Consider the following 13200-nt stretch of genomic DNA (forward strand, 5'->3'; position numbering starts at 1 on the left):
ATTTCTTACCTGATACCAAGTGTCACACTGGACCTGCACTGCCACCAACAGCGTCAAAGTCCCCCTGAGCCCTATAGCATGGTTGATGGAATATGACTAGCACTACAACCCATCTAAGGAGCTGGACACTGATGCCCCAAAATTTCTTTGCCCAAATACTGTATTTTCTGGGCAGATGAATCTAAGTGTAGCAGTTCACAGACATGAGGGAAAGCTGAAATGGTAGACAACAGAATAACCAGACAACGCTCCATTCGTCCTACCAGTTACTGACACAAGAGCTCCTAGAAGCACAGGTCATCCCGACTTCACTCTCTACACCATTCCATCACATAGGTGAACCCCATCAACCTTGTGTGGGTATTAGAGGGAAGGTGATCTATGAAATCTCCCTAGCTCTGCACCGGACACTGCCTTCATGTACAGAATGTGACCCAGCAGAGGTATCTTGTGGTATCTCAAATTAAACAAGTGACCTTCCTTTCTAATGTTCAGCTTGTACTAAAAACCCTCCTCAGGTGAGAAGTTTGGGCAGAATCTCAGAAAAGCTCCTCTTGGTTTGAGTGGGAGGATGTGTCTTGGGAAAAGGCTAGTGGTTCTAGGAAGCACATGAAAGAACAACCAGTTCTCTTCACAGAGGAGATAGCTACTAGGGTGTGAAACCTCTCCCCAGAGCCTTGGAGGTGCTTATGCACTCTGGTGAAGACTGGGTGACTAACGGGGGTGAGAGGAAGGATGGCTTTGTGGTGAAGACACTGGTTCTCTCCTGGCTCTGCCCTATGGGACCCTGGGCACATCACCAAAGCCAACTCAGCAAAGCACTTATTCATGTGCTACCTCTGAGCACACACATGTGCTTAATGAGAGTGAGCCGTGTGCTTAAAGTGAAGCGCTTTGCTGGAGAGGTATGGGAGTGTAAGCACATTCGTAAGTGCTTTGCTGACGTGGGGCTGACAGGCCATGTCTACATAAGGAGCTTGCTACCAGCTGAGCAATACTGGTATGCTGTACTGGCCAAGTGCCCCTAGTGTGGAGAGAGCTATACTGGCAAAGCTACTTTTGAACTGGTTATGGTAAAAGCCAAACAAGCTAAGCTGGTTTGCCGGTATAACTGTGTCCGCACATGGGGCTTCTGCTGGCCAGGGATCACTCCCCTTCACATCCCTGACCAATGGATGTGTGCTGGCAGAAGTCAGTAGCGTAGACCTGGCCTTAGCAAGCGCACCCTATATAGGGGACCAGCAAAGTATCTCCTGACAGTGCCTCTCAGGGGCACCGTCAGGAGAATACCACCAGCGCTTGGCACGATGGCAATTCGCACCTGGCAAAAGCCTGTACAATACAGCAGACAGCTCCTTCAGCTGGGGTCTAAACATGGACACCAGCGGGGGTGGGAGCCTCTGGCACTGCCCCACGTTACCTCCATCCATCTAAGAGTCTGGAGAGACGACTGCTTGGCTACACACACAAGCATCACTTCCACAAGAACAAAAGTGACTCTGAAACTGGGACTTGGTTCTTAAGTCACTTAGACACTTTTGAAACTATTATGCACCATTCTTACATATCACCTGTTTGAGGCTAAGGTTTGTTGTTCCTCATAAAGGGTATCATCCTGCACCACTGGCTTGGAGCCCAAAACCTGTAAGGGGAACAGGCAAAACGAGCAATGGGTGGCAGAAGTGATGCACCCCTGAAGACGACTGAAAGTTTTGCCATTCTGAAAAGAGCCTTGGACCCTTAGAATACTATCAGTCAAGGAGGTCCAGACAGTGGCCACATCCCAGCTGCTTCTCTCCTGGGCTCCAGTGAATTCCCCCGTGCAGCTGGCTATTACCGCAAAGCTAAAGGCATCTGCAGCTTTGCTTGAAAGTCATTTACGTGTTCCTCCATCTACAGAGCAGCAAGCATCAACCACAGAGCAGTACATCTGGAATGCAGGTTGAGCCTGGACTGAGGAACAAGGAATGGAAGCTTAAAGGTCCCCAGTTTACTCTCCGACTGGTCCCTCTGCTTGGCTAATAAATAATCTGTCCGGTAACTCATTAATCCAAACTGGATAATGGATCTGGCTCTTAGAAACCATGTTTAATTCACTAAATCCTGCAGCTACTTTAGTTGTGCAAAATAGTTACACAGTTACAGGCTTGGGTTTTTCAAAAGCATTGGCCTCTCTGTGCTCCCACTAAAGTCAATAGCGAGCACTGGCCTAAATGATTTCAATGGGAGCAGTTACCATTGACTTCACTGAGGAGCCAACTCAAGCTAAGTCAATAGGAGGCTTCCTTAAACTGAAATACAAGCTGCCGGTTTCACTGATTTCACAAAGTTTGTTTCTAAGCCACGTTAGTTAAATGCAATTTTCTCATGAAGACAAGGCCTAACAGGGAGACCCAACCATGCAAAAGTGGTTCTGCTGATCCTTGAGCAACAGAAAGTGAACTGAGGGTGGGATGGGTAGGGGAAGAGTAGAGAAGTGCATTAAGCAGCAATGAGGTACTTCTGTAATCTAATTTAGGGATTAAAAACAAATCAGATACAAATAGGAAATGGAATCCAAATAAATGGAAGGGCTGAGCTCTAGCCATGGACGCAGACATCTTCTTAAAGAGGTACTGCCTGGCCAGGTGAGAGTCAGACACCAGTTCAGAGGGCTGTGTGTTTGCCAGGAGGCTGTCACTCCAGTGCTGTGGAAGGAGTTGCTTAGGATCCCTGCAGGATAAAATGCCTAAAAACCACTCCCATCTCGGGGGCCAGTGACATGTTCCTACTTATCATTGCTCAAGCTGTTTCTGATGGTTATGTCATAGATGGAGAACTCCATTTTTCCTGCACTTTCTTCACTGTTCCAGTAAAGAACTAGGTGAAGAAGTCCTCTCACTTGGATTCATGCTCCCTAAGCCTTTATTTTTAGGAGCAACTACAATCACCAACCTCCAACTTCCTGCAGTTCTTACATGGCAGTCCAGTTTGAGGCCTTTTGAGTTAGATTTAGAGCCCTCAACAACTCGGGGTGTTTTTAAGTCACTTTCCAGAATAAGGGTTTAGGAAACAAGCTGTTGATTGAACTGAAAACAGAGCTTGCTGCCTGGCTGGGACACAGAAGTTCTCAACCGGGTCAGACCACCCCCACCACTGCAAGCTTGAACTGGCATCTGCTCAGCTGGCCAAGCACATCCAGGCCCGGGACACAGACAACAAGCATTTCATCCATTTGGTGTTTTCCCTCTATGCTTTATGCCTAGAGCCTCTCGATGTAGATTCAGACAGGTCTGTGGACCCTAGAGGCAGTGGCTGTTTCTGTGATGGGACTTATTACAGCCAGACTCCTCTGACTCAGACACAGCCCTTGGCTTTGCTGCAGCTTAGAGAGCTGTAGGGGTCCTTGCGGCAGCACGCGCAGGCTGTGATCCACAGAGCCCTAGAAGGCTAAAATGCACTTGTGCACGGTCCATGGAGAGTTCTCTAGGCACACGGTGCTGGGTCCTCATTTCCAGTGGCTAAAATCTACCCAACCCTTTCCTGGTGGGATGGGTCCCTCCCATAGGCAACTGCTGTACTTGCCACAAGGACATTGTATGACTGCAAATGGAAGGGGGGCTGTGTGAGCATCAATGGGAGGGGAAGCTGTTCACAAGACACGATCCCTGCTATGGAAAAGCTTCTGAACCCCTGTCCCAGCAAGGACACAGCCAGGGCAATAAAGCTGTGATCAGAACAGGAAGGAGTACACTGAGGTTTTTTGTTTATTTGTTGTTAAAAAGGGCTCTGTGTTTCTTAACTGGTGACAATTTAGAAGCACTGTCAGGGCTGGAGTAACTGAGATTTAAATTTCCCAGTATCCCACGAGCTGCTGAAGGGTTTAGCCTCAAACTAATCCCAATGCTTTCAAAAGGAAAAATACAGAAGTAGGAAATTTACTGCGTTTTGTACTCTCTCTCCTGATTTATTTTTGGTGGTGGTGGTGGGAGGAGGCTTGGTAAAAGCAGAATAAAAAAAAAAATCAGGGCCAGATTCTAATACCCTTTCTCTGGTTTAGTATCCCCTTGCTCTATGAGTGCTCTCGTTGGCTTTAGTGGTACCATTCAGTGTAACAAAGGCTACCGAAGCTTGGCCCTGAATCTGTACTAAATGAATAAATAATATCCTCTTCCTCCTGGCAAAAGAAATCTCCCCCCAGGGGAACGCCACTGTGCCCTGGGCTCAGCCAGGTGCTACTGTGTAGCTAGCTTCCACGCACGGTATTGTTTGCAACGTGTCTGTGCGGGGCTCTGTTAGCCCCCCCGAGACCTCGCTTCCAGCCATACCACAGCCCGTTACTTTTGACGTTTCAGCAGGAGGCAAACAGATGGTACTTTTGCTAACGTTACCATTTTTGCCGATTTATTTGCCTGTCCTCTGGTTATGCAAACCCCTTCAGGTCCGAAGGATGACAGGCAGTGAACACCTGTGCAGAATGTGTCATCATGCAAACCTCAAGGGGCGTGTCTTTCCCCTTTTCCCTGCATGAGTGAACGGACCATCCCAGTGGGTCTCAGCAGCACACATGGCAGATTCACAGCCAGGCAGGTGGTAACCCTTCCTATACAGGGCAGAAAGCTGGCAGCCTTATGAAAATAAAGACTTCCCCTTCTTCATCACCCTAGGACTTAGAACTTGCCCTGCCAAACTGAATAAGAAGTGCTGTCCATGTTAATGGCCTGTCAATTAACAGGACAGAGGCAAATCTGTACCAAGAGAATCCTCCAGACAGTAGAGTGGTCATTCACATGGTGGGGACTGAGGCCACAAACAGAAGAGTTAGAGAAGAAATCCCTTTTGCTCTTGTGACTCAGCTACCTCCAGACAAACCGCTTGACATTTGATCTAGCTGTGGCGTATACAGACTGCACTGAAGGATCTATAGCCATTTGTCTCACCCGTGGAGGCTGGAATGCTAATCCTGTGGTGCCTGCCAAATAGCTAACTTCCACAGCAACACACATGCCCCCTGTGCAGGCACTAGGATGGAGACACCATGCCAGAAGGGAACCTTGCACTTTTACTGGGCAGGAAATATGGCACAACTGGACCATGTGCATTAGTCTATCACAACCCTTGAAGCTCTACCCTCTACATGGAGACCACTAACAAAGGAGTAGCAGTAGGCTCTCGCTGAGGAAGGGGCAAGTGTAGATAAACCCTCAGGGGCCCTGAAGATGTCCAGAGAACACCTTTGCTTCTTTGTCACTTCAGGAAGAAGAGCACCCTGTAATTAAGGTGTGCAATTCTGCCATCTCTGTGACAGCAGAGGGAAGGAAAGGAGCCCCCAGAAAACTCTCTTCCCTCTCCGTGGCAGGTTGGAAGCCTATCTAGCTCGGAGAGGAGAGTGCAGTCAGACTAGATTCAGACTGGTAGTGTTCCATGGGAGCAGCTCTGCTGGAGAAACTGCAGTGACGTGCTCTGAAAGTCTTAGAAGCAAGCTGTGATCTGAAGCTCCTGGATGGGCCCAGAGGCAGGGAGGCCAGCCTCTGTCCCACAGGCTCTGAAGGCTGTTGCCAATTGCCAGCCTGGCAGGAGCCTTTGAAGAAAAGCAACAGGAGGCTTTATTTTGTTTAGGAAAACCTCTTCTAAGACAGGAAATGCCGACTGCCCGTAACACTGGCCAGCAGTGGCACTGAAAGTGTGCAGAGCTATCAGGCACCGGGAAGGAACCAACAACCCCCTGTGGGAAGTGAACTGAGGTATAATTGCCATCTTCAGCCTCTCATGTCCACTGAAAGGAGGAAGCACATGTAGATCCAGGTTCAAGTTTCTACACAGAACCCCCTTCTGGGGTACGTCTACACTACACACTACGCCCAGGTTCTGACTCAGGTTTGAGCCCAAGCCCCCACTTCCGTCCACACACCAATCAGTCTGACTTGGGTCAGCAAGCACTCAAGACCCAAGTCCTAGAACCCTGCTGGGGAGGGGAAGGGGGGTCAGTGCCCAAGTATTACTGTGATTTGGGTCCAAGCCCTGTGCTTTTGCAGTTTGGACATAGCTCAAGCTGCAGACCCGAGTCAGAAGGGCTGCGTAGTGCAGTGTGGATGCGCTAGCACAGCTGAGACACCTCGGTCTAGCAACTGTAAGTGCAGCTTTGCAATGCAGTGCGGTGGCTCAAGTGCGGGCTTGGAAACACAAGAGCTGTGCAGTGTACACGTACTCTAGAGCTCTGAGGAGATGGCAGCGCCTGTGGGAAAGGGTAAGTTTCTGGGCATCGGGCTTACTGCAGGGGTGAGACTCCCTCAGTGATGCGGGGGGCTTGCCTGTGTTACACATTAACACTGGGGGGTTTAGAGAAGTCTTGGGGATTTGGACATCCCATTCCACTGGCCATCTGTGGGGTTTGGATGCCTAGCCCCTTTGGTGCCTCTGGAAATCCAGCCTACCATCTCTGCTGACCACCCAGGAGCACCCAGCAGGATTCCATAGACCCCCATGCTGCAGCTTACTCCTCACACAAAGGGACCAGTGGAAGCCTCCAAACACATTTGAAACACACCTACTTTGGGTTTGGAGGAAGGTTTCAGAGGGGGAAGGCTCACATACACTGCACCTACTGCCCCCTTCTCATCGCTCCAAGCCTGAGGTGTCAGCCTGGGGAGTGCAGGATACTTTCGTCCCTGAACACCGAAGCAGCATGATCACCGCGTTACCAAGGGTGCTTCTTCACCAGCCGCACAGGGAGAGACATTTTGGACTGGATTGTGACAGGCCTGCTTGCCTGTAAGTGGCTGTGGGATCAAGGCGTTAATGCTCAGGTGCCTAACTCCCGAAGAGACATAAGAATGGCCACACTGGGTCAGACCAATAGCCCATCCAGCCCAGTATCCTGTCTACCAACAGTGGCTGGTGCCAGGTGCCTCAGAGGGAATGAACAGACAGGTAATCATTAAGTGATCCATCCTGTTGCCCATTCCCAGCTTCTGGCACTCAGAGGCTAGGGACACCCACAGCATGGAGTTGCGTCCCTGCCAATCCTGGCTAATAGCCGTTGATGGACCTATCCTCCATGAACTGATCTAATTCTTTTTTGAACTCTCTTATAGTCTTGGCTTTCACAACATCCTCTGGCAATGAGTTCCAGAGGTTGACTGTGCATTGTGTGAAGAAATACTTCCTTCTGTTTGTTTTAAATCTGCTGCTAATTAATTTCATTGGGTGACCCCCTAGTTCTTGTGTTAGGTGAAGGGGTAAATAACATTTTCTATTCACTTTCTCCACACCAGTCATGATTTTACAGACCTCTGTCATATCCCTCGCTTAGCTATCTCTTTTCTAAACTGAATGGTCCCAGTCTATTTTATCTCTCCTCATATGGAAGCTGTTCCATATCCTTAATCATTTTTGTTGCCCATTCCTGAACCTTTTCCAATTCCAATATATCTTCGTTGAGATGGGGCGACCACATCTGCACACAGTATTCAAGATGTGGGCGTACCGTGGATTTATAGAGAAGCAATATGATATTTTCTGTCCTATTATCTCTCCCTTTCTAAATGATGCCCAACATTCTGTTCACTTTTTTGGCTGCCGCTGCACACTGAGCTGATGTTTTCAGAGAACTCTCCACAGTGACTCCCAGACACTTCTTTGGAAGCCCCAGTCTAAATCTACATGTATTTGATTATTTCTCTAGGACTACTGCAGCATCCAACGTGTTTCTAGTCCACACCATATGTTACTCACTAGGAATATTATCTCCTCAGCCCTTGGTGCCATGCAGCCGGCAGTAGCCACAACATTGCTGCGGTGAGTAAAATAAATTCCTTAATGGAAAACAAACACCAGGAACAGAGCGTGGCACAGAAATGTCCGTTATGTGACTAGCAGCTGAGGGCACCCTCGGCAGGATGCAGGGAACGGAGTGCCGTGGACACTTACAGGCCACACAGTTGTCAGCTGCTTTCCAGATCGAAGGTCAGAAGATAAACTCAGTTAAACTGGAATAACCAACTGGTGTGGGTGCCTTGCACAACTGCCTTCCAGCACACATTCAAAGGAGAGCAATTGCTGTTGCTCCCAACAACAGGTCAGGGCTGTTCTGAGCAGCCTCCTCCCAGGAGAGTCTCTTTATTATTTTTCTTCTCGGTACCCGCAGGAGAGAATAGAAAGCTCCTTTTCACAACAGCATCTGCCTCTGCTGTACACTAACCCACAAGCAGAGTGACCCAGCAAACTGGCAAATAGGAGCTAGGCAGCATTTCTATTGATTCTTTCTAAAACACAGCCCAGTAGCTCCATCCTGCCCTGTGAAATAACATGTAAAAACACAACACCCACACACGAGCAGAGTCAGATATCACACAATGTACCACACATGCAGTCACAGGACATAGCCAGAGCCAGTGGGAAATTGCTGGAAAAACAACTGACATTTCCAAGGAATTTTCTAATCCTCCCCAATCCCTCTACCCATTTTAGGGTGAATGTGTTAGCTCAGTAAAGCAGCAACAAGGAGTAACTGTGACTGTAGTTACACCCAGCAGCCAAGTCAAGTGAGGGCTCTAGGAGGCGAAGGCTGGTTCAGTGGCTGCTGAGGTGCTAACCTGGGACTCAGGAGACCCAGGTGCAATTCCCTGCTCTGCCACACACTCCTGGTGTGACCACAGGGAAGTTCCTCATCTATAGCAATGGGGAGAACAGTACTGCCCTTCCTCCCGGAGGGAGGATAAACTCAGTATACTGACTGGAAGGAGCCAAGCAGTGAGGCAGGAGAATTACATATGGAACAAGTAAGCAGAGTTTCCATCCTGGAGAGAGTGACTGAGGTGACAACCAAACTGGTCACTTGAGTTTTACCTGCAAAGAATTTGCCACAATGTTTTTAAAGACTGCCTAATCCCCAGGAATGTGGGCACCAAAGGAGGAAAGTGCTTTCAGGGGGTTACATGGAACAGGTCATCTCACTCACAGGCCTACTGGTACATTTTACAACTCCTGGAGTGCTACCCCATAATGCCCAGGGGCTTTCTCAACATGAGGTATGGCATTGTGGGATGTAGTCTGGAGAACCAGATAAGATGGTGGGGCAATGACACATGTGGCTTCCATTGTTGACTGGGCTAGGTCAGGTAGACCTGACCTGAAGACCTCATCCCAGGTGTTGCAATACACTATGACCAGTGCTTGTAGATTACATGGCATGACTGTTGTGAGCAGATGCAAAACATCAGATGGATCTTGCAAGCTCCAGCTCTCCTAATCAATTGTTCATTGTAACATCTTTTTTATCTCCCACAGGCAAGGCACAGCTGCAGGTTTATTTCTTAGATTACCCATTTTAATAGATGTTGGCCTAAATTAAGTTAACACTTCATTGAGGTGAACAGGCCAAAGGTCAGGTTCACAAGTGTGTTGATGGTATATGTTCCACTGAAGATAGGTAATTGCCTCATTAACTGGGATTGGCAAAAATGTATCCATTTACATTGGGAGGAGTTTAAAAAAAGACTAGATTTAAAAAAACAATAGACCATAAAATCGCTGCTCTGCATTTTCCATCCCTGCTCGAGTTTTCCACTGGCTCTGGTTATACCCCAGACACTTTACAAATACCGTTTTTCTGACTTCAGTCCAACATTAATCTGGTGCATTTCAGACAGCCAAGAATTGAATGGTGAAGATGCAATGGATTCATGCCTGAATTGCATTGCACTGAAAGGAAGAAGTTTGACATTACCAGTGCAGCAGCAGTAAGGGTCAGCGCTCCTCTCTCTTTCTACGAGATGTAGAGTACAGAAGAGCACGTAGCTGGAGTGCAAGAATCAGATCACACAGTAATTTTCCTTGCTTCAGTGACTGCTTTGCTATAGACACGATTAACAAGTAAAGGTAAAATTTCCTCACTAGAAGGAAAAAAAAAAAAAGGAAGGATGGATGCAAAGGGAAGGACAGACAAGAAAGAGAGAAAAGCAATTGTCAAGACAGCAGAGAAATAAGAACGTTTTTCCTCCTCTACTTCTGTCAAAGCACCCACATTTCTGTAACCGCCCCCGACACAGCTTTCCCCTTGCCCCCATGGAGAGTGGCAGCTGGCGTAGTGCCACGGACAGTTCTCTATGTTATGGACATAACGTTTCAGAGATGTGCAGAACATGCTGAGACTTGTTCATGTTTAGACTTCAGCACAGGAGAAGGCAAACATTTTAGCTGCAAATTAGGTTACGTCAGTTACTACAGCTAATCATTGCCCTACTGTAAAGGAGATACTTGCAGAGCATGAACTGAACCTCTCTCGGGTTTGTATACTCAGTATATTGGCACCATGTCTGTTTAACTCTTCGCCAAGGGGCATATTTTAAAAGACTGACTAGCTAATTTATGTGCAGGTTAATTTTAGAGCATATGCCAAATGCCCTATGGTATATAGTTCAGTCCCCATGACTAGGCAGTGCTCGCCTTCGTTGCCAGGGACACTAACCATTTGGAGATTAGTTCCAGTGGTGCGATCATCACTGTGATGTGGATATCTGCTCACTAGCAACTAGCCCAAGACCACAAGTCATTTTTCAAAGGCCTCTGAAAAGCTACCATATAAGATAATTACAATGAGCAGTAACCACAGTCGTAGGACTGAAATCCCATATTTTAAACAAGATACTGAACACCCTAACACAAAAAATAAATTAACATATGAAGCTTAGAGCAACCCATGACCATTTATTAGAAATGACCACACACCACTATCTTATGACTTTCCAAGTTATGCAAATGTACCCAACTTGTGAAACTAACATGTTGGATGAAAGGCGCATTCTGGCTGATGAAAGTACATAATGCAGAGGCAACCAGCTTCATCCCCACCCCCACACATGTGTTTTCAGTGGGGATTTAACCAGAACACTAGTATCACTATATGGGCAAACAAAATATATGCATGTACGCAGTGCATCCTTAGTGCAATAAAATACCATCTTCACGAGCTAGGGATGGCTGGGTATTTACGCCACCATTTGTGAGAGGTGTGTGGTCTTGCACAGTTCAGTCTGGAGAGCTGCACTCTAAACGGTCATTTATGCTGTACTGCAAAGGGGGTCTGCGGAGCAACTTCTGGGATTACATTTAGTATAGTTAGTCGAGCATGTTATTACCGGTTGTAGAAAAGCTGACTCAGTCACCAGTATGGTCTGATTTTCAAGCATGTTACATATATATACAAAAATTATTTGAAGGGAATTAATGACAATTCATTATTTTAGCTTGAATCATAATTTGTTATTTGCAGTTGCATATCAGCTGGAAATAGAACGCTCTGCCATCACAGAAACATGAACAAAGTCATATCAAGCACAGTAAGTAAGTACTAACATTCCTTAGGTCAGTATTTATCATTATTTCAAATACATAGCAATCCATTTCCTGAGGCTTGGAGAAAAGTTCAAACCTTTCTGCTGCACCTGAACACACCAACTGATGCTGACTTTAGATATCATCCATTGTTGCTTGCAGTGTTGTCGTAGCCAGGTTGGTCCCAGAGTATCAGAGAGACAAGGTGAGTGAGGTAAAGCTGATCCAATAAAAGACGAAAGCTTAGGCTCCAATACGTCTGTTAGTCTATAAGATACCACAGAACTCTTTGCCGCTTTTACAGATCCAGACTAACACGGCTACCCTTCTGATGCTTCACCCTCCTTGTCTCTCTTGACTCTAGAAACAGTTATGCTCCAGGGAGCGTGCTGTCTTTCAGCATTGCACAGGGCTGGGATCAAAAACTAGACAGAGATGCTGTGTTAATATCTATGTGCCAGATCTCAGAGACGCTTCACTGCCACCCTTCGGAGTGAGAGAGGTGCCCTTTCATCACAACTAATGCATTTTTCTTAACTTTTTTAAGCTTCTCAATGTGTGCACAACAGCCAATTTATTTTGGAATCATGGCATATGCTCAAGTCAGTCATGTTGTTTGGAGAGGGACACAGGCAGGGCTAAAAGGCAAATATATTGGAAGTAACGCCAATAATTTTTTTCTATTCCATTTACTTGAAATGGACAATTACTTGTCTACATCTATAAGAGATCTATGTTCTATCCACATGCAGGACAGGTAGTGCACAGTTCCTATTACTGTTACTGGGGGTTATCTGGGTATCTGGTCTGCATCATACAGGCAGTCAAAGGATCTGATGATCCCTTCTAGCCTTGGAATCTAGGACTAAAAGTCCTGCACAAGCTGGTGATAAGTGTGTCCTGGTGGAAATAAGATGAGGCTATATTACTAAAAGTTTTCCTCAAAGTGTCTACTTAAGTAGAAGTTACTCACAAGGAATTTGCCTAACTTGAGAAGTGGATCTCAGTTCACTGTGGAGAAGAATTTTACTAAAGCTATAAAAGCAATTAGCACAAGTATTTGGATTTGTTCGCAGATTATGCAGTGAAGGTTCCTGACTCTTCACTCTTTCATTTTGTGCATTAATCTTCTCAAGCAGCAAGTTGGTTACTGAGCATAAGCCAACTGCACCTTTGCACGGGAGTACTGTAGCCATTATTCTGTGAACGTATGCATGTCCCAAGTCCTTACCTGATTGATGACATACACGCCATAGTCAAGCTGTTGCCTTTGAAGGATTGGGTGGAGATAATACAGCCAGTACTTCAGATGCTCATCCCGGTTCCTGAATGGTATGATAATTGCTACTTTCTGAAGTGCTTTACAGTTTTTTGGAGCATATCGGCCTCCTCCTCTCACTTCAGGGTTTATCCTCTCAACTTCCTCAAGATTCACAGGCTGGGAAAATTCCACACGCAGTGCACCAACTGGAAAGGACCAGGACAGACAGTGAGTTTGCAGATTCCAAAAGGCCCATACAATTCCCTGTAAAGGTTTGAAGAAACACAGTTCTTTTATAACCAAGGATGGGGACATTGGTGGGTTTGGATCTGAATAAAATCCTACAGACCTGAAAAACTGCCCCCCTTAACCAAGCACATAAAACCAGCTCTTCAATACAGTAGCAGTGTGAGACCCAGCCCCACTCAGGGAAGACTCACACTTCAATGAGCTTTGGATCAGGCCTCAAATTTGTACCTAATATTTACTGGGTCTGAAAATCCTCAGACCTGCCATAGGTCACTGACTCCTGCCTGGAGTAACAACCCAGTATGCACTCTGCAACACTCCACTTAATCGCTACCCCGCAATACAGTGCGGGTCTTACATGATTTAAAAATAATCTC

General features: G+C 46.7%; 1 protein-coding gene across 4 annotated transcripts in view; it reads right to left on the reverse strand.

The window, feature by feature from the left end:
• B4GALT1 (beta-1,4-galactosyltransferase 1) overlaps positions 1-13200 on the reverse strand; it is a 51886-nt gene that overhangs the window by 11621 nt on the left and 27065 nt on the right. For 3 of the 4 annotated variants that reach the window (XM_043514445.1, XM_038401482.2, XM_038401485.2), the window contains one exon: positions 12545-12780. In XM_043514445.1, coding sequence (XP_043370380.1) covers positions 12545-12780 — 236 coding nt within the window. Of the gene's footprint in view, positions 1-12544; positions 12839-13200 lie in introns of all 4 variants that reach the window. The other variant, XM_043514446.1, reaches the window with a different exon arrangement.

The sequence above is a fragment of the Dermochelys coriacea genome, chromosome 5, assembly GCF_009764565.3.
Source record: "Dermochelys coriacea isolate rDerCor1 chromosome 5, rDerCor1.pri.v4, whole genome shotgun sequence".
NCBI lineage: Eukaryota > Metazoa > Chordata > Testudines > Dermochelyidae > Dermochelys > Dermochelys coriacea.